This window comes from Crocuta crocuta, unplaced genomic scaffold, assembly GCF_008692635.1.
Source record: "Crocuta crocuta isolate KB4526 unplaced genomic scaffold, BGI_CrCroc_1.0 scaffold64, whole genome shotgun sequence".
Lineage (NCBI taxonomy): Eukaryota > Metazoa > Chordata > Mammalia > Carnivora > Hyaenidae > Crocuta > Crocuta crocuta.
In genome coordinates, this window is record NW_027530640.1 from 3,125,160 (window position 1) to 3,148,183 (window position 23,024).

Below are 23,024 nucleotides of genomic sequence, written 5' to 3' on the forward strand. Positions count from 1 at the left end.
AACCGAGAGTACGGGTTATGATCATGAACTTTGGAGTCTCTGCCTGCATTCACAAACTTATGCTACCACTTCCTAGCTGCATGACTTCAGAAAACTTTCTCTCCCCAGAACTTCATGTACAGTATAGAAAATGGAGATAGTGATACCCAAACCTCAAGGCTGTTGTCAGAGTTAAATGAGATTATGTATGAAAATGAAAACCTTTGTGAAGGTTTTAGTACATGTGGTTAGAGAAGAACAACAATTTCAGGCAAAAGAAGCAGTGTGTGCAAGAGTCTAAAGGCAGGAGAAGGCATAGGCTGGGGGAGCTGGAGCCACATGTTTGCAGTGTGGATGGGAGATACAACCCTTGAAAGGTAGTCATGGACCCGGATGATGAAGGGACTTCCTTGTGTGTGCTATGGTATGGACTTTACCTGGGAGCAATATGTGATCTTTCAAGATTTTAAGCAGGCAAGTGACATTATTAATATATATTATATTACATTTTATTAAAACCTATGCATATGTTTAGGACTCACTGCTACAAGTAGATTTATAGAATTGAAGAAGACTGATCTGTTTGAACAACTCGTAGAAATCATCTCTATTCTTAGAGGTAACTTAACCAGACAACTACTGAAATAGTTTCCATATGTCATCCATAAATGTTATGGATGTTATTGTCGCTATGTGTATAGGGTATTGTAGAGAGCACACGTTGAGCATTGGTGACTATACATATTTCAGATTTCTTCACTAACTGGAAGTGTGTGGTATCAACTGTCTTGTTCTTACACATGCCTATGGGTAGAAAAGGGTCTCAAGATTTGGAAGATGACAATCTTAGCGTAGTTGATATAGACAATGAAACCATCAAAGAAAGCAACCTGATATAAAGATTACTTCAATATGCATGGTTCATACACAGTGGCTAACTTGTATGATGGAGTCTACCATGAAGTTAAGATTCTTAAGAAATGTTCTAGAATGTTCCATGCAGCCTATTTAAATATACCATGCAAATAGGGATGTAGCAAATCGACAAATGGGGCTAACAGTTGTCGTTAACTGGGGCAATAAAGAAAACGAACCTTTTTTCTCCCTTTATTTACCATTCTTGCTACAGTTTAAAAGCTCCTCATTTTATAAGTCTCCCCTTGGTTTCTTCTCTTATTTTTCTTGCATCTCTGTCTCCTTTGTGGGCATTTCTTCTTCTATATGTACACCCCCTAAATGTAAGCATTTCCTAGGTCATCTTCCTTTGCTTTCTACTTCTTGTTCCACATGCTTTCCTCGGGTGATATAATCCAAATCTATGGGTTCACCCTCACTTATATGTTGATTAGTTCCAGTCTCCATTTTGCCCTCTTTCCTTTCCGGTGTTTAGTAACTTGTATTTATGTGTCTCACAATCACTTCAGACTTAAATCTAAAGCTGAACTCATCCTCTTCCTTCTCAAAGTCCCCTGTTCATATCTTCCACCTTCTACTACCTGACCATTCAAAGGTAAGAACTGAACCCCACCCACACACAAGCCAAAACAAACAACAGCGACAAGAGAGAGTAATTCTGGAGCCCCTGGGTGGCTCAGTTAGTTAAGTGTCCGACTTTGGCTTGGGTCATGATCTCCTGGTTCGTGTTTTGAGCCCCATGTTGGGTCTGTGCTGACAGCTCAGAGCCTGGAGCCTGCTTCAGATTCTGTGTCTCCATTTCTCTTTGCCCCTCCGCTGCTCACACTGTGCTTCTCTCTCTCTCTGTCTCAAAACGAAAAACATTAAAACAAAAAAAAGTAATTCTAACCACTTGCCTTTTCTTCCCCTAAGTTAGATTAATTTTACTTGTGATGATGATGACTTTGTAATATTTTGCCTATCTTCTCATCCTTTCTGTTCCTACCACTGCATGATTTTTACATATAAGATCAGTAACATAGCCATATAGGAGAGCTACGTCTGTATTTTCCCTCCATAGTTTATTTGGTGTTGACCGTGCCAAAATGAATCTTTTCATCTACTTGTAGGAATGCCTGCAACTAAATGTTACAAGTATATATAACAACATACTAATATATAACTGAGTACACTTGAGATTATGGTTAGAAAAACTGCAGAATTCATTGCTAATTGTGAGAGATCTCAAGATACAGATAAAAAGCAATTTCTTATGTTGCCTTTCATCAAGGTCTTTGGTTTCAACTACTGGTACTAAGTATGGACTCATAAAGTGTACTTTTAACTCTTGTAATCCTGTTAAGGATGGCTAGTGTTGTTTTGTCCTTTTGCACTGTCATGATTCACGATATAATGTTTCTTTTCATTAAATAATAAGCCTTTGCTTTTGTTTTTATAACGCTTTCATTAACTTTGTTAACTGACTCTACTAGGGTACAACTTTGTTCATTAAGTAGTTTTTAGTCTGGGTCGCTAAAAAAAAAAAGAAAAATAAAAAAACCTGTAAACTGTGAACATATCTCAGAACAGTGAAGTTTCCAGCAATTGTAGTGGAATCCAGTTCATGTTAGATCTCAGAAATAACTTAGGCCTGGAAGCAGTAATAGAAGGGAACAAGCAGTTCAAAAATTCAGGATATAAATTAATTCTGCCACCATGGAAAAATGTTAGAGGGTAAGAAAGGTTTGCAAAGTGGAATAGAATAGACCTAAATTGAGTTGACAAGTCCCTGCCAAAGGACTTGGAACAAGACTCAACGAAAACACTTTGTCAGAAGCCACCACAATGGACCAGAACTATGAGAGTATGTATTTGGAAATTAAAAAATAAAAAGTAGGTGACACCCAGGGAAACATGACTGATTGAACACACATGTTTATCTCCATGAAATTCTTCTAAACACACATGTTTACTTCTAGGGATTCCATTAACATTACAGTAAAGAGATATAAAAGATGTTAGCCCGCAAGTATAAGTTTGGGAAAGGAGGTGGTAGCAGTTTAGTGACATCAACAGAATTTTGATATATGGCCAGGAGCAGAATAGGTAACTGGTAATTTAAGAATGGATTGTAGAGATGGTTGCCCAACTGTAGAAATTTGTTACACCTGACTGATTATACACGTCAGTGGCTACATGTTTTGTCATATATATTATATCTCAGTAAAGCTGTTAAAATAATAAATTCATTATTGAGGTACCACATGCATACAGGAAGTTGTGCAAATGATGTGTCCCAACTGCTAAATTTTCCCCAAATGAACATAACCATGTAGTTATCACTCAGACCAGAATATAGAAAATGTCAGTACTACAGATGTTCCCCTTGGCCCATTCCTAGGCACTAATATCTTTTACCCCAAGGTATTTACTCTTCTGACTTCTAACATCATGTCTTCCCAATTTTTATGTCTGTAAAGGGAAGTATACAACACCTACTCTTCTGTAATTGGCTTCTTTGCTCAACATCCTATTTGTGAGATTCATCCATGTTCTTGCACATTGCAGTTGTTGGTTCGTTTTCCTTGTTTGAGAACATTCTGTTATATGGATAGGCCACAATTTCTTTATCCATTATACTGTTGATGATTATTCAAATTGTTAAGAATAGTACTACTGTGAATAATTTGTACATATGATTTTCATGCATTTCTGATAAGTGTATATTTCAGATCATTAATCATTGAGTATGCAAATATTCAGCTTGATTGGCTACTGCTTGCCCATTTTTCAGTGTTTATCCTAATTTAAACTCCCAGCGTGTGTGTAGGGGCTTATAGTTGTCTCCACATTCTTGACAACACTTAATATAATCATCTCTTTAGTTTAGCCATTCTAGAGAGTTTAGTTAATTTAATTAATTATGGTTTAAATTTGCATTTCCCTGAAAACTAATGAGACTGAGCACCTTCTCATATGCTAATTAGCCATTTGGATGTCTTTGTTGTTTTTAAAAAATGGCCGGTCAAGTCTTTTGCCAATTTTTCGTTTGGGTTATCTGTTACTAATTTAGAGTAGATTTTAATTTGTTTCTTATGGATAAGTATTGTAAATATCTTCTCCCCCTTGGTGGCATGCTTTTCATTCTGATAGTGGCAAGTTTTAATAAACATTTTACATTTTTATGTAGTTAAATGTATAAATATATTTATTTGTGGTTAATCCTTTTATTTGGGCCTGTTGGAAGAAATCTTTATTTCCCTAAGTTCATAACTTTCACTCTGTGATCCTGATGGAAGACAGAACCGAGTCTTTTGTAACCCATGCATAATGTTACGGTAATTAGGACCCACTGCCTGAAATGAGGATGTGTGAGGCAGTGACTGCCGTCAGGCACTCTCTGCAAGTAGACCTTTATTTTGTCACTGGTTTCAAAAAGAAAATTTGATTTTTTTATTGGGTTATTTTATTTATATGAGCTCTGTGCTAGGAATTTTTTACTAATGCGACCTTATTATATAAGACATCAACAACACTAGAAAGTAGATGTTGCTATTATTCACATGAAGAAATCAAGGCTAACTGGGTGATGTTAGTCTCCCAAGTAGCAGAGCTAATAAATGGTAGAAGTCTGTCTAGTCTATTTGATTCCTAAGTCATACTCCAAAGCCAGATGTCCTTTTAGCTTCCATGTATTCAGAGAACTTACTTGGTCTTGCTCAATGTTGTATCATCAACATATTTTGGTATTAAATAAACATTCTTAAATGTTTATTTTTATTTTATTTTTGAGAGTGAGAGATATAGAGTAAATGGGGAAGGGGCAGAGAGAGAGGGAGACAGAGGATCCCAAGCAGGCTCTGTGCTGTCAGCAAAGAGCCCGACATGGGGTTCGAGCCCACAAACCATGAGATCATGATCTGAGCTGAAATCAAGAGTTGAACACTTAACCAACTGAGCCACCCAGGTACCCCTTAAGTAAACATTTTTTTAAAAATTAGTGAAGAAACAAATTTTTTATTCACTTTGCCAATATGGAGTCACATTGGAAAATCCATTTCTCTATTGCAGATAAAGGAAGACCTAGATCTAAAAAAATAACAGAAAGTGGAAGAGGGAAACGGTATTCATACAAATTACCTCAAGAATACAACATAGAGACTGTAGTGGTTGCAGACCCAGCAATGGTTTCCTATCATGGAGCAGATGCAGCCAGGAGATTCATTCTAACCATCTTAAATATGGTAGGCAAACTTTAAAGTGCGCTTGGAATTTTTTCAAGAAAACTCTAAGGAAGAAATGTGTGAGTATAATGACGTTCTTTAAAAATTAATTCATTACTATTCCTTTCTTTTATTGACATCAGTAAAAAAAATGCTTTGGGTATAGCAAATATCTCAAAAGAGATAACAAAAATAATAATTCACATGTGCTAATAAGAGAAACCATCCTCATTGTTGATTTCAGTGTGGCAAACTCTTTCTCTATTATTCTTTTCTCTTTTTTTATGACCTTCTTCTCATTCTCTTTTATAAAAGGCCATTTGCTGAAATTAGAAATGTTATATGTTTTTGTATGCATGGCCCCACCCAAAGTATTAGACATTATGCAGTGGAACAAAAGTGGAGGTTGGTAATCCACTGATAGGTATGTAAAATTTGATGTCAGATATAATACCAGTTTATGAGTAAGACCTAATAGCCAATAGCTAAATTTTTTAAGCAGGTGGATCACATGTAGCTAACGTCAGTTCCACAGCTTCCGAACTGCAGAAATCTCGTTTGTACCTAGCATCGCACAGATGTTTACCACCAAATGAATCCTTTGACCTAATTATATACCCTGTTGGTTAAACTTCCTGCAAGGCAGAATTAGAAGGTCAGAGTGAAGAGCTGTTCTTAGGGGAGAATGAACATAAATAAACGCCAAAAGCAAATGCCCATTTCTGATAACAGTTACCATATAAGGCAGGGTAAGAACCACTGATTCAGGGATAAATATATTTTGTAAAATTCCATTTTTACTGTTTGTGCCCATTTTTACTATTTGACTTATTTGAGCAGGGAACAGATTCACCCACACTTCAGTCATTTCTGACCATCTTCCACTACCTCTGGAACATTCCACCAGCAGTCTGTTACGGGGTAGACTACCGGCTTCAGTTTCTTCTAGGTAGTTCTATCTCTGAAAGTGTGGCCTTGACGTGTCAGCTTTCCATTTTCTATTACAAATTAAAGAAATATTAATTTCTACAAAAAAAAATGAAGGTACCACATAAAAATTCACCTTGCTTTCCCAGCACTGCCACATACACGCACACCATATTTTGGGAAAAACAGTTATAATGAGGATCTGAAACCATTAATCAACAGTGGCCTGCAAGCTTGTCTTCCTGGGTAGCATTGAAGAGAAGAGCTTTGAAAACCCTTTTCCTATTTGGCAGCTAGCTTAGGGAGAGACAACCCTTCTCCAAGAAATGAATCAGGAGGTGGCATAAAGCAGGCTCAGTTTTCAGGACTGTTTCTCAGCAAAAAGGACGACACTGGCATTTTGTAATCTTAAGAAAAATTCTAGGGTTTAGTTACTAAAATGCTTGTCTTCAGTATTGTAAAAAGCCCAGCCTTCCTTCTGTATCCCATTGGAATTCTTAGACAATCAAGGCTGCACTGAGTTTCTCAGAAGCCTAGGGCTAAATTTCTTGGCATTTAAAACGAATTAGCTACATTATTCTTGCTTATTAAGCTAATTTTAAAACTATTATTTAAGTGGTTTTAAATATACATATATATGCACATATGTATATATATGTAAGATATCTCAACTAAATTGAGACTTCTCCCATATCTGGGCTTTAAGAAAAATAAATATGATTTCAAGTTTTATTTTAGGAATTTTATTTTTATTTGTTTTTAGGTTTTTAACCTTTTCCAACACAAGAGTCTTGGTGTGCAGGTCAATCTTCGTGTGATAAAGCTTATTCTGCTCCATGAAACTCCAGTAAGAAAGTCTTGAGTTTTTTTGTTCAATTGACTGGGTGAGAAGCTGTGTTCAGATGCTTTTAAGTAAAGTGAACATTAGGAGTGTGCTTTTTATTGACTTAAAAATCCAGAAATATCCACTAAGTCACTTAAGCTATACATAAAACTGGCCTTTAGTTTTGGTTAATACCTCAGTTTTATTCTAAAAATGGAATGTTCTGAGTTTCCAAGGATCCTGACAACAAACCTTAACTTTCCAAGATGTAATTTTTAAAAGTGATTTTTAAATCTGCTTTATTTTCTTATTTAAACATAGGCTTTTGAAGCATTTTCTTATCTGTAATTCATTTTAAACAGAGACTACTCTGTGGCATTATTTTAGTATGCTGCTTAACTAGAACTTTGAAAAACCTTTGTTCTTAAATTGTAGAAATAAAATTAAGTTACTTAACTCTGAAAGTTCCACATTCTTACTGCACCCCTGTCCTTTTTCAGAATACCTTGAACAGACTTTGTAGTTTCTGTACCCTTACAAAGTTTCATGATTTTCAGCTGGGGCTAAATTAATTCTGAATGTCTTCCAGGTTCTAATTAATGTTGTTATGGTCAGCGGTCCCCTTTAGTAATTCATGAAGTCTCCTCAGTTTTTAGTTTTTTGCATATCTGAGAATAATTTGCCTTGAGGTGAAATCTCTTCTTTTGTAGGCAGATCTATATATTGGACACCATGGAGAGAAAATGCTAGAGAGTTTTTGTAAGTGGCAGCATGAAGAATTTGGCAAAAAGAATGATATACATTTAGAGATGTCTACAAGCTGGGGAGAGGACGTAACTTCAGTGGATGCAGCTATACTTATAACAAGGTAAATTTTCCAAAGCCAATTAAATGACATTCCTAATTCGACGGCTGTGCTCTTAATCGGATTAATTCCTTCAGAGAATGCTTTTATTCCAGATTTTGTGTTCCAAAAAATTTTTGGCATAATGATGTTAGTCATCTCCCTCAATTCATAATAACTGATTTCTGAATAGGCACATTTCGGATGGCATATTGACAAAGCTTTTGTATAGGTAATTTAAAAATAGTTTACCCTTGGGCTCCTGGGTGGCTCAGTCGGTTAAGTGTCTGACTTCAGCTCGGGTCATGGTCTCATGGTTTTGGCTTCAAGCCCTGCATCGGGCTCTGTGCTGACATCTCAGAGCCTAGAGCCTGCTTCAGATTCTGTGTCTCCCTCTCTCTCTGCCACTCCCTTACACATGCACTGTCTTTCTCTCTCAAAAATGAATAAACATCAAATATTTTAAGAAAATAAATAAAATTTAAAAATACCCTCAATTTTCGATATGAAGACATAGCCATTGATGATGGTAAGTAAACAGTATGGCGAATTTTGGTGGAACTTCACAAAAAGCCTACACTGTATGTTTTTCAGTTATCACCATAGGGATAAAGCACCCGATATGTTAAATTCCATAATTGATAAACTTTCTGATAGCACCTGAGAAAAAAGTTTCATTTAAATCCCTAGCTAATTAATTTTTTGCTCCACTGTGAATGTCCTCCTAACAAACATTTGTAATGCAGCGTTAAGGGAAAATCTAAAGAAAGGGCAAATATAAAGAGATGAAATAATGAGTAACAACATGCTCTTTATGAGCCCTGTGTGTTAATAATTATTCATAAATTTCTTGTTTAAAACTATTAAAAACAAATCATAATTCATTATTCACCAGCAGTTTATTTTTAGCATCAGTAGTATTGACATTTCACATCACAGAATACACAGTAACATCTAAACATGATTTTCTGTAACAGGTCTATTGAATTCACGATAGCATCTTACTGCTGATAGGAAAAAACTATTACTATTCTACATAATTCATGAAGGTGAAAAAAATTTATTGTAAGAACACAGTTGGACTTCCACCTCCAGTTATGGAGGTGTACCTGCTCTTGGACTTTTACAATAAGTAGCCATAAAACTGAAGAATATTTATGAGAGAAATGCTTTCAGGCGTTGGAGGATGAGCAGGTGCAAGACTACAGTCTTTGAAAGAAAGAAAATTTATTCAGTGAGCCCCATAGTCACCCCAGATATTTGCCTAGGAACAGTTTTTTGACTGGTACAGCAAGCTGGAATCTATGTAGAGCACAGTGGTCCTACTGAGGGTACCGTGGACAGGGGGCCTGTGCAGGAAATGGTGCCAGGAAGCCTGTGTGCAGATCATCTGTGAGAATATATGCAAGACTGGTCTGAATATACAAAGATAGAAACTTTCAAAATTCATTAGAGTGCTACAGCTATGGAGTTGAGATTGTTGAAGGATACCAGGAATTGAGTAGCTTTAGGCCACAAAAGTGGAGTGACCCCATGAATACCTGTCATTACTCCTGGTATTTAGCTGAGAAAACAGAAAAGCTGAGCCTTCCTAGTAGGGACTTTGATCCAGAGAAATATCTACTCTTGACCTGCCCTAACAAAGCCTGAAGTCAAGCACCTGTAAGATGTTTCTGGGAGATAGACTACTGAGGTTTACAGAAGCTTGGAAATTATCTTGAGCTTTAGATAGATCCTCCCTACCAAGGAATAAACTTAAACATCTCAAATTCAGAGTGACCACCAGTAATTGAACTGCCTCCTAAAACAAGAGTTAGCTCTCTTCAGAGGAAGATAAAAGAATCCTGAATATCTATAAGATCTCTACATTGTCTCAGACATAATGAAAACTAGTCAAGCAAAGAAATATGAAAATGGGACCCATGGTCAAGGAAAAATAGTCTGTAGAAACTGACCCTGAGATAGTTCAGATGTTGGATTTACTAATCAATCTGGTCGTAATTGGATTCTTAGAAGAAGAGAATGAGAATGGGTATGAAAAATTATTTGGACCTACAGTGGCAAAATTGTTTCCCAAACTGATGAAAAACAAAACAAAAAAACCCAAAACCCTTAGATACCCAGATATATCATTGGAGAATGAGTGAAAACCAAAGATACAAAAAGTAAGTTGTGAATTGTACAGAGTAAAGAGATGCATTACTCAGAGTAAACAATGTTATGATCAATAATTGACTTCCTGTCAGAAAAAAATAAATATAAAAGACAATAAAAAATGTATGGGGCTAGGGTAACCCTATCAACAAAAATTCTTAATGAATTCTTCAGAGTGCTTTCTTAATCTATGAAAGGGTATCTACACACATATACACAAAAATCTGTAGCTAACATCACACTTAATGTTGAAAACCAAATATTTTCCATTAGATCTGGAAGCAAGGCAAAGGTTTCAATGCTTACCACTTCTATTGAATTTTGTATTGAAGATCATAGCCAGTATAGTAAGGTGGGAAAAAGAAAAAAAAAGTTCTTTTTTTTAAATGTTTATTTGAGAGAGACAGAGAAGGAGGCGGGGGAGAGAGATTATGGGTGGGGGAGGAACAGAAGGAGGGGGAGACACAATCTGAAGCAGGCCCCAGGCTCTCTGCTGTCAGCCCAGTGTGGGGCTCGAACTCATGAACTGCGAGATCCTGACCTGGGCCAAAGTTGGATGCTTCACCAACTGAGCTTCCTAGGTGCCCCAAGAAAATAAAAGTTCTAAATATTGGAAATAAAAAATAAAAAATACTTCTCTCTACAGATAATATGCCTGAGTGCAAAGAAAATTTTAAGAATGCTAGCAGAAAAATTGTCAGAAGTTATAATTGGATTTTTTAAGCACATAGAATGTACAGTCAATTTATAAAAGTTCTATTTAGGGGTACCAAATAGCTCAGTCCGTTGAGCATCTGACTCTTGATTTTGCCTCAGGTCATGATCTCATGGTTCATGGGATTGAGCCCTGCATTGGGCTCTGAGCTGACAGCTGGGAGCCTCCTTGGCATTCTCTCTCCCTTCTCTGCCTCTCCCCAACTCTCACACACGTGTGTGTGCTCTCTGTCTCTCTCTGTCTCTCTGTCTCTCAAAATAAACTTAAAAAAATTTTATTTATATATAATGAAAATGTACAATTGGGATAATATTATAGTAACTTCCAAAACCATAAAAATATAAAAACAATTTAACAAAATATGTGTAAAGCCTCTAAAATGATATCTACAAAGCACTGAGACAGCTAAGGGAAATTAATGATGTAAATAAAGGTTTTTAATTATTGAAAGACTAAATATTATCAAGATGTCCATCTTCTCCACATTGACTGAAAGTCAGTATAATCTCAATGAAAGTTGGGGCCGGCTGTTTTGTAGAAATTGGCAATCTAATTCCAATATGTTTTTGGAGAAGGAAAGGACATAGAAGAGTCAAAACAATTTTGTAAAAGAAGGACAAATTGGGTGTACTTACATTATCTGTTTTCAAAACTTTATTATAAAGATTTGGTAAGCAAAACAATGGGATTTTGGCACAAACTTTGCGAGATAGACGAATGAAATAGAATAAAGAATCTCGAAATGTACCCATGCATATATGGTCACCTGACTCTCAAAAAACCCACCAGTATTATTGAGTGATGGGAAGATAGTCTATTAATGAAATGGCTCTACAACATCTGCATATCTATGTGGAAAAAAATGAATCTCAGCCGTGCTTTACACCTTGTGTGATGTTAATTCATAATGGAGTATAGAAAGCTACATGAAAGCTACAGCTATCAAACTCTTAGTAAAAAAAAAACCAAAATAAAACAGAGAAGATCTACATGACTATAGGGAGGGTGTTGATTTCTTGGATAGAATACAAGAAAGGCACTAATCAAACCTTCTTGAAAATAATCATTTGGACTTCTTCAAGATTTAAATCATCTCATGTCCAAAATACATTGATATGAAAATGGAAAGGCAGTCCCTACGTAGATTGGAGAAAATAGTGGCAGTATATCTGTCTGCCAAAATATTTGTATTTGAAATATATATGTGTGTGTGTGCATATATAATATATAAATATACAACACTTCAAAACTCACTAACAAGGATGATCACATAGAAATGACCTGTATTTGTCCAAATACTAGCTGGTAATCTTCAATTGCCTAAATAACCTCTCTGAGTTTCATCATTATCAACAAAACGAGGAAAGTAGTACAGGGTGAAGAGATAAAGACATCTTGTCTAACATCTAGCCTACAGTGAACATTCAATAATTTTACTACAAACAAATAATTGTGTAAGATCCTGTGTAAGGTTGGAGTCATGTGGCAGATCTACTATCAGAAATACCATTTGTTGTATTGTTATATTGTATATGTTTTTATATTTATAGTTTTGTCAGCCTGTAGTTAAAAATCACTTTACTTTCCTTATTTAGATGATAATTTTGTAACATTGAGTGTCAACTGTCCTCAAAAAAAGTTAGAATTATAATTTCATCCCCCATTAGGGGCGCCTGGGTGGCTTTGTCAGTTGAGCATCTGACTTTGGCTTAGGTCATGATCTCGCAGTTTGTGAGTTCGAGCCCCACATTGGGTTCTGTGCTGACAGCTCAGAGCCTGGAGCCTTCTTTGGATTCTGTCTCCCTCTCTCTCTCTTCCTCTTCCTGACTCGTGGAACAGTCAGAGTCCTGCTATCTCTGTCTCCCAAAAATAAATAAGAATTAAAAGAAGTAATAATAATTTCATCTCACATTATCTTAGACATGTTTAAGCATCTTCTGTTACTGCTGAAGGTATGCTGTAGTGCTTTTATTTTGTCTTCTCTTACATTGCTAGGGAGAGCTTGCAACAAGGGAGGTAATGATGAAGAGTGGTTAGTTAAGAATGTGGCTTTTAACCCCTCTGGAAAACAGTGTGGAGGTTCCTCAGGAAACTAACAATAGAACTCCCCTATGACCCAGCAATAGCACTGCTAGGAATTTACCCAAGGGATACAGAAATGCTGAGGCATAGGAGCACATGGACCCCAATGTTCATAGCAGCACTCTCCACAATAGCTAAAACATGGAAAGAGCCTAAGTGTCCATCAACAGACGAATGGATCAAGAAGATGTGGTTTATCTATACCATGGAATACTACATGGCAATGAGAAACAATGAAATCTGGCCATGTGTAGCAACATGGATGGACCTTGAGGGTGTTATGCTGAGCGAAATAAGTCAGGCAGAGAAGGACAAATATCATATGTTTGCACGTATAGGAGGATTAGGAGGAACTTAACTGAGGAAAAAGGGGGAGAAGAAGGGGGGAAATGGTGGGGGAAAGGGAGAGAGGCAAACCATGAGAGACTCTTGAATGCTGAGAACAAACTGAGGACTGATGGATGTGGGGGGGAGGGGAAGGGGGTTGATGGACATGGAGGAGGGCACTTGTGGGGATGAGCACTGGGTGTTATATGGAAACCAACTTGACAATAAACTATTTGTAAGAAAAAAAAATGTGGCTTTTAAGCCTTTATAACATAAGAATAAAATATAGTACACAACAGATTCCTTTTTCAGTGTTTTGAAGAGAAAAATGAAATTGGAAATGAGGAATGAAATTAATGTCACAATAGTGGTGGGGTGAGGCGAAACTTACATGTAGAGAGTATGATCCCAATACTATACATATATTTACATGTTTTAGTTACATACAATGAATTTATTTATACAAATACCTGGAAATAAAAATGGAGAAATATACTTTAAAATGTTAACTGTAAGTACTCATTGTTAGCGGGATTGTAGGCTAATGTTTTAACTTTATTCTTATATTTTTCAAATATCTATAAGAAATAGATTGCATTTTAATGTGAAAAATATGATTTAGTAATCAAATTATATAAATTGTTAATATCATCCTCTTTAGTCTCAGAAGCAGTATTTCAGACACCTAACAACCTTGAGAAGGAAGACGAATTTCATCTGGTGACAATGATATAAACACCACTTGTGGTTAATATATTCTGACATGGTTATTTCTAGTGTATCTTTTAGTTATGGGTAGAAAACCAAAGCTTCATTGTCTAAACAGAATTTCTGCTCCAAACTCAAATAAAAGCCTTGTTTTCAGGGTAAAATATGCTACAGCTTTGCTGAGTTACATCATGTTTTATGGGGGAAAAATGTTTTGTACACCTTTCATCCCTTTAGTAGAAATGTTGACTTTGCTGTTTTGTATGCTGATAGCTAGGACATAGAATAGGACCCAGTAGATTTTTTTGTATCACAACAGGAATAAAAGTAGAAATAAAACAGAAAATAGAAAAATTGGTGATTGAAAATAGGCAAAAAAACCTATCAAAATATGTAGACATATAAAATGTTAATAGATACTGGCAGGGGTGCCTGGGTGGCTCAGTCGGTTAAGCCTCTGACTTCGGCCCTGGTCATGATCTCATGGTTCGTGAGTTTGAGCCCCACGTGGGGCTCTGTGCTGACAGCTAGCTCCGAGCTTGGAGCCTGCTTCAGATTCCATGTCTTCCTGTCTCTCTGACCCTCCCCTGCTCACGCTGTCTCTCTCTCAGAAATAAATAAAAACATTAAACAGTTTTTTAATAGATACTGACAAATAATTTTACCTTTACTTCTCTCTGGGGCTAAGATTTATTTGGAGGATTCTTGTTTCTCCATATCACTTCTTATCAGTGCCATAACAATGAAAATCAGCCTACTAGAGGGAATGTTATTCCTCAGTGACCTAGCACCATTGGATTAGTAAAGTCTCAATGAAAGATTTGAGTAATTGAGGTAGAAGTATCTCTTTTTAGTTAGCATAAACATAAAAGTGATCAGATCATTAGCTTTGGAAGTTGTGAAACATAAGATAAAAATTTAAATCTCCATGGATTCCATGGTCTCATCCACATGGGGGCAAACTGACTGACCAGTTTCTAGGATATTCTCATCTTAGATTATTAAGCATTTTATGTTATGTGAACCTGTTAGTAGGAAGGAATTTTAGATGCTATTAATTTTGGTTTCAGCTAAAATATTGATTTTATAAATCCAGACCTATCTGCAGTAATATATTTGTTAACTTGCTCTGTGATATGAAACAAATGATTTAAAGCTGACTCGTGGTTATGGGCTCATAGTAACAAAAACACAAGATATGCCCTCCCAGTTGTCAAGTCTATGATTTCTTCATGGTTTTTTTTTTTTTTCACATTTCTCTTTGAAATTATCCTGAAGACATAGATTTCTCTTGAGAGTAGTCTTAAATTTAGAATACAATTTAATTAATTATAGGTTTGCCTTTCATATTAACGAGAATGTTTTTGGTTTATGTACAGCACTTTTGAAAGTTAGTTTTAAACTAACATCATTGGCAAGTAAGATAGAAAATTCAATAAAATATACAAATGGCAGAAATATATTAATTTAACAACTCATAGAATGATTTTTTAATGAATCATTCATAGGTATATCCCAGGACACTATAAAACTTGACAATGAGACTTATTCTCAGATGCATCTTCATTCTTAGAAATTAAAGGCAACATTTCATTTTTTTTCAACATAAATCAGAACTTCAGCAGAATTTATTAGCCTTCCCACTTGCCAGAGTCTAACTATCATTTCCATAAACTCACATTGTGAAACCCTGTGATGCAGACTTCAGCGCAATGAGCCAATGTGAGCCAAAGATGAGAGGATTTGAATCCACTTGATCGTCAGTCTAGGCAGCAAACAAATCAATAACCCCCCTCACCTCCCCCCAAATCTTGAATATTATGAAGTTAAGAATACATTATTTGGGCCTTCTTGAAAGAAGTTGCCAGTGGAAAAATTGAAGATTAAGAATTATAATCTGATCTGAGGTTTTTTTAGTGCTGCTCACAATTTCTTCTTTAATTGTACTGAGAAGTACTTCCAGTGCTTTTGGAGAAAAGAGCTTGCATTTTTTAAATAATTTGTTTTATTCATGTGTTTGCTGAGTAGAAATTGGCTGTGTGAAGGAGTTCAAGTGCTCTTGAAAATAAGCAGTGCATTTGTCATAGTTTTATCATCTTGTTTAGTTACAGATGAAGTCCCTTGTTTCACATTATGTAAATCAAATAGTTGTGTTGCAGCTTCGTGCATTATGATGTGATGTACTGTACATTTAGAAAAAGCACATAAAATCCCTTTCCCTCTACATCTGAATATACTTTACAGTCAGTGATTCTTGGCTCTAAGGTGAAGAGTTTGATTTTATGTGATTCTTTAATTTTCTGCATTACCATATTATTCAGTATCATCTGTTGTGGGTGTTTCTTTCTCCATTTGTTTGCTGGCAAAGGCATCTGCAGAATAACTATCCATTATTTAATACAATTCCCCAGGCTTCTTCCTCAATGATTCTGGGGCCCTTATCACACTACAGAAATGATTATATGTCATCCTCTTCTTTGGCTTCAGAGTAGAAGTCTTTTTTTACTTTGTATTATTCCCCTTTATCCACTGCTTGGCATAGAAAAGGCACCTAATGAATTCAGCCACATCCAGTTGTGTATGTTGTGCACTGTACGACAGTAGAGGGAGCTTTTTACATTGTTGCGTACATAAATGTATCCCTAGAATTAAACAGTACACACCCTATACAACCAAGCATAGTATCCCTGTGATAAATTTGATTTGTATATCTTCTGATCCAGAAAAGGGCTAAATATATACTTGTAGCAAAAGAGTCAGCAGACCTTTTCCATTCCTCTTTATCAGTAATTATATTCAGAATCTGAATATGTTCTACCAAAGGGATATCTTTTCCTACATCATTTGTTGTTAGTTTTAAGCCGAGAGACCACCTTTATTCAAGGTGAGCACCAAAAGAGGTGTCTCTCTGGAATTCTTTGGTAGACGGAGAAAATTCTATGTAGTACTTAGAATCAGAGGAAGAATGGAGAAACTAGACATTAAGAAATTGAAAAAGGAGACTAGAAATGTCAACCACTCAGTTTGGACGATTCAGGGCCATTCATGTTTTATTACTGTAGTCTTTATTCACTTTATTTAGATTCTCTGAAAAAAAATGGCTTTGGGTTAGGATAGAGTAGGGAAGCAAATTCTGTGATTAGAAGCCAGTGACCAGAAAATGGGATATATTTGAAGGTGGTTTCTCAGGGGAACGATGCTGGGGTGGGTGTTAGGGGATAGTTAGGGTCTGCCTCACTGGTTGCCAAAGAATCATTTAAATTTTCAAAACTTTCAGTTATAACCCTGGGAACAAGTGTTCCACTGAATGTTTTGTTCATATTTCTTAAGTTTTCAGTTTTGATCTTTAATATTGAAAATAATGAAAGGATGCTGTTCACTAGTTTAACTTAGAAGAAGCTTAGGGTATGGTAGTTCAAGTGATTAATGATACAATTTCAATGTGTCTTCCTCATTTACTTAGAGTCATTTTTCTAAATAAGGACTATATTTTCAGGAAGATCTTTTTTTTTTTTTTAAAGTAGAAATATTAAGACAGTGCTGATGGACAATCTGTTTCATTTAGTAAAATTTCTTTGTTAGTTACTTTTTAATAATTAACAGAAATTGACCTACTTTACAACATTAATTCAGTTGGAACATAAGGGTATGTTAAGACAGATGCAAGTAATATTGATAAGATTGTATCTTCTATATATATTAAAAAAAGATGTTTGGTACAGTGAATCGTAATGTATCAAGTGATAGCAGCCAACTTTCAGTTATCCAAAATGTATTAACTTGTTTTTAGATTAATCAGAGTAAAACATAATATTTTCTTTCAGAAAAAAAAAACATTAAAAATTTTAAATTAATGAAAACATGTGCTGTTTCTTTTGTTTGGAAATACACAGTTATCAGTAAACAGCACACTGTAATGCTACTTTTTGTCTGTTGGATATGGGAAATGATCTCCTCCCTAGCAGTCCGGTGAGAGGCCTCTGCAGCAGGCCCTCTTTAGAGCAAAGATGTCTGATAATGCTGTCTAAGAGCAGGAGCAACCAAAAGCGTTGCCACTAAAATAAACCAAAGCCAAAAATTTAAGGGTAGATAGAGGTAATTAAGTGAAGAAAGGAAAAGGAAAGCCTAATATACAATAGGGTCTGAATTTCTGCCTTTCTTGAATCCTAGTGAAATACTGAAGAGGTGTTTTTAGCTGAGACCCAGAGGAACAATAAAACTTCAAGTGATTCTTTGTGAAGAAATTCATGAGATCAACAGTCACACTTGTATTATTTTTGTTATTTATAAATGCAGAATGGTGAATGTATTCCTAAATACTGAATATTATTTAAATATTTTGAGTTTACAATAAGTCAGGCAACTTGTGTTGAAAATGTATTATTTAAGGTTGTGTTTTGTCTTCTCTATTGGAACTCTACCTTTCTCTCCTCTATTTTAGTAATCAAGGATTGACTCTATATAGAAATCATGTCTGTCAGAAATTTGCCAGGAGGAATAGTAAAAAATTATAGTGATTAACTGTTGATAGTAAGTTACATCATTCTGTAGTTCATTCATATCCATGGCTCTCTATACATACCTTTTCTCCCCCTCCAGTTTAATGGGAAGGAAATGGCAATATATTATAACAATTCCTGATGTTTACAATAATTCATAATTCACACTATCTCCACTTGTAGAAAGGTATCTTTGAAAAAAATAGTTCATTATCAGTTGAGGTCAATGTGAACATCTTATTGAGGCAGTTAAGTTATACAGTCTTTCCATAGTTTGGTAAAAGAAACTACATGATACAAAGTATGATAATAGAATAAGGCCTATATGGCTTGGTTCTTTGTACTTTAATATCTAATCAGGTTTACAATACATATATGTTTCTCTATACTAACTGCTGTATGATAGGTCACAAATTGTATTCCATTCCTTTAATTATGTGGTAATCTGGTTGGCCACATAACCATACGAGGTTCCTATTGTAGACATCTGGGAATTGTAGAAGAAATAGAATAAAAATCCTTTTATATATACAGATGAGCCAGAAAATAAAGGCTGTAGCAAAAACAAATATCTAAATAAATAACACCAAAAAAAGCAAAAAGCAAAAGAGAGCTTCTGAGGTAAAGCGATTGCTTCCCTCGGAGGAGGCCGTTGGATCTAAACGTCTGGGTTCTTGGTTTAACTCCCAGAGGAAGAGAACACTTGGAGGCTTTGCGAGTGTGGCACTGGAGCTGAAATGATTGCATAGAAGCCAGAACCCTTAGATAACTACGCCTTTGATTAGAGTGTGTTCTGGTAGAAGCTCAGCAAAAAAGCACAGTCTGTTGATTAGAAGCAGTCTAGCTGAGCCATGATGGCAGCTTAGGAAAAAAAAACCCAGCTGCTCTGGGGATTCTGTACCACAAATATGATTTCCACATTGAAACACTTGTTGAAAGTGTTTCAACACTTTGACCATGCAAAACTACTCTGAAGGGGCCCTTTCACAACTTACATCGCACAAGGCAACTGCAAATAGAGTGCAACTAAATGAGTTCACCATAGAATTTCAAAACACGAAATGACATGGGGAGTCTGGGTGGTTCATTCGGTTAAGCATCTGACTTCTGCTTGGTCTTGATCTCAAGGTTCATGAGCTCGAGCCCCACGTTGGACTCTGTGCTGAGAGCAAGGAGCCTGGAGCCTGCTATGGATTCTGTGTTTCTCTCTCTCTCTCTCTCTCTCTCTCTCTGTCCCTCCCCCACTCGTCTTCTGTCTCTGTCTCACAAAAAGGAATAAACATTAAAACAAATTTTAAAAACACAAAATGACAGCATTTTCCATTGTAAGGGCCAAGAGTCCCAGTAAAGACTTATTTAAAAAGCTGGGATTAAAGAGAAGCCTGTTCATGTGATTAAAAACACCAAAAAATTGGAAATGTGAGAATAAGTTATTTGAGGGGAAAAAAGTTGATGTGAAAGTTGAGGAAAATAAACATCTATAAAAGAAATGTTGTTATACTTAAAATCTCAATGTGTGAGTTGAAAGGCAGATTAGATGCAGCTGAAGAGAGCACTGGTGGATTGGATGATAGATCTGAGGGACTCTTCCAGAAGGCTGCATAGAGTGGTTAAGAGATGGAATTACAAAAGAGTGCTTGAGAGTTAACAGATCTCAGAATGAAAAGAGCTAAAATACACCTAAAGGCCTAAAGGTTTTCTAGCATAACAGAGAGAATGTGAAATTACCTACATAGACAATCCTAAGAATTTTTATGTGTCATGGGATACTCAAATTGGGAAACACCAAGGACCAAAGAAGATAAATAAAAACAAAATCAGTACTAGAAACATCTAGGTGAGACTGCAGAACTACAAAGACAAAAAGAAATCCTAAAATTAACCCAAAACCATGTTATATGTCAGTCATAGTTCAGTAAAAAATTAACCAGAAACCAAATGCATGAAAAAAAGAGCAAGTTGATTGCCGACTTTTATTCTATATTTATGAATGCTAGAAAAAAATAAAATAATATTTTTCATGTGCTGGATTCAGTACAGTTATCGTAAAATTTTGCACTTGGCCCCTGTTCCATTATGGATAAATACATGAGAAACAAAGTGTGGAACCGTTTATTATTCATAATACTCACCAAACGAGATACTGAACAATGTACTTGCAGAATAACAAGCTCCCTAGAAAGTAAACTTGCAAGATATTACTGAGAAAATAAATTGCTGAATACAAGGGCACATCTAAATAAGGATGAATGGTATAATGAATAGCGAATTTAACTTGTGATTTTAAAAATTGAGATAGAATTATCATGTCAGACAAAAATAATATGAAAAGTTGAAGGGAGCAGTGGAAATAAAAGCATCTGATGTCCTTTTTTTTCAGGAAGACACTGAAGATAATTTTTAACTGTAGAATTTCAATTGAATGTGGCACATAGAATAATGTCTATGTTCTAATCCACAGACCCTGTGACTATGTTATCTTATATGGCAACGGAACTTTGCAGATGTGATTATGTTAAGGATTTTGAGATTGGGGGATTATCGTGGATTATCTAGGGGAGCCTAGGGCAATCACAGGTTATAGGGAAAGAGGGAGGCAAGAGAGTCAGAGAAGGAGATGTTAGGATGGAAGCAGACATCAAGTGATGCCATTGCCAGATTTGAAGGTAAAAGGGAATTGTGAGCCAAGAATTACAGGAAGCCTCTGAAAGTGAGAAAAGGCAAGGAAATAGATTCTCATGTGGGGATTCCAGAAGGAACAGTACTGCCTCTACTTTTATTTCAGCCCACAAACTCTCCACTTCTGACTTTGAAATTGTAAGATAATATATTTATGTTAAATCACTATGTTTGTGTAATTTGTTACAACAGCAATAGAAAACTAATACAACATATTTTAAATGTAAAAGTAACCATATATTGAACATAACTTAATGTTACCTTTCAAGCAAGGGCAGAAAAAGATACAGGAAAAGAAGACTAGATAGGAAGAAAGAAAAACAAAGAAGAAAAGAAAAGAGATATAACTTGGGACATAGAATTCAGAAACTAGAGAAAAATCCAAATGTATCTATACTAAAATATTAAATTCACTTATAAAGCAATTGTATGAACAGATTTTATAATTTTAACCATATGTTTTTTAGAGACTTAGAGAAAATGAAAGCTGAAAGTAAAACAAAAAGATATACCAAGCAAATATTAATGTATTAATAGCATATTAATTTTTGTTAATATCAGACAAAATAGATTTTAATGGAGGAAAATATTAGGATAAATAGGGTTTCCATACAATAATTAAAACTAATTCAAAATAAATTATAAAAGTTCAGAGAGATAACTTAGTTTCAACATAAAGCAAAAATTAGCAGAATCACAAGGAAACAACACATTTATAACCACAATGGAATTTTAACACATCTTTTTCATGAACAGACTTAAAAATAAATTCAGATTTTCTCATTTTCTTAAGCATTTTATTTTATTTTTTATTTTTTCAACGTTAATTTATTTTTGAGAGAGAGACAGAATGCGAGTGGGGAAGCGGCAGAGAGAGAGAACTGAAAGTAGGCTCCAGGCTCCGAGCTGTCAGCATAAGGAGCTCGAACTCATGAACCACAAGATCATGACCTGAGCCAAAGTGAAACACTTAACCGACTGAGCCACCCCGGCATCCCTCTTAAGCCATTTTATATCAGACTTTATTAGCTCGCTCTAATGAGCATGTATAGCTTTTCTCCACAAACAGTTGGAAAATAAGCATTTTTTAAAGTTTTAATTCCAATATGGTTAGCACACATTGTTATCTTAGTTTCAGGTGTATAACAGTTCTATCCCTTACTCAGTGTTCATTGTGATACATGTACTCTTAATCCCTTTCGCCTGGCTCATCTCCCACTCACCTCCGTCTTGCAACCAGCAGTTTGTTCTCTGTATTTAAGAATCTTTTTTTTTTTGTTTATTTCTTTACATTTTAGTTTACTTTTTAATGTTTATTTAGTTTGAGAGAGAGAGAAACACAGAGAAAGAGTGAGAGAGAGAGAGAGAGAGCAGGAGAGGACCTGAGAGGTATGGTGGAGAAAGAAAGAATCCCGATGGCATTCAGATGGCTATATCAAGAGTAAAAAAACAGAAAAGTTTTTCTTTCATTTGTCTCTTACATCGACACAAAGAAAGACTAATTGTATTATTTGTAATAGTAAAAATTTGATAGAAACTAAACATTCATCAGTAGGAAGTTTCTTAAATTATAGTAAAGAAATACCCAAAACAACGAAAGACAACAAAGATGACAACAACTAACTTTTGGGAGCTTATAGGTGATTGGTATTTTTTTCAAGGTTTTCTGTGTGTTAACTTAATTTATCCAACCCATTTACTAAATACACATTTAAACGTCTTGTATATCCTGGGATGCCTGTGTGGCTTAGTCATTTAAGCATCTGACTTAAATTCAGATTCATGGGTTTGAGCCCTGCCTCGGGCTCTGGGCTGACAGCTTGGACCTCAGAGCCTGGAGTCTGCTTCAGATTTTTTGTCTCCCTCTCTCTCTGCCCCTTCCATGCTTGTGTCCTCTCTCTCTCTCTCTTTCTCTCTCTCTCTCTCTCAAACATTAAAAAAAAATGTTTTATATGTGTTAAATCATCTAACCCGTACTACAAACCTACATGTTTTTTAAAAAGATCCCCCTTTTTGGGGCACCTGGGTAGCTCAGTCGGTTGGGCGTCTGACTTCGGCTCAGGTCATGATCTCACGGTTCGTGGGTTCGAACCCCACAATCGGGCTCTGTGCTGACAGCTCAGAGCCTGGAGCCTGCTTCAGATTCTGTGTCTCCCTCTCTGACCCTCCC

The 23,024-nt window shown here is 35.7% G+C and overlaps 1 protein-coding gene across 1 annotated transcript in view; it reads left to right on the top strand.

The window, feature by feature from the left end:
- ADAMTS19 (ADAM metallopeptidase with thrombospondin type 1 motif 19) overlaps window positions 1–23,024 on the top strand; it is a 245,515-nt gene that overhangs the window by 62,129 nt on the left and 160,362 nt on the right. The window contains exons 5-7 of the mRNA XM_077768867.1: window positions 4,945–5,117; window positions 6,787–6,870; window positions 7,557–7,714. Coding sequence (XP_077624993.1) covers window positions 4,945–5,117; window positions 6,787–6,870; window positions 7,557–7,714 — 415 coding nt within the window. The remainder of the gene's footprint in view (window positions 1–4,944; window positions 5,118–6,786; window positions 6,871–7,556; window positions 7,715–23,024) is intronic.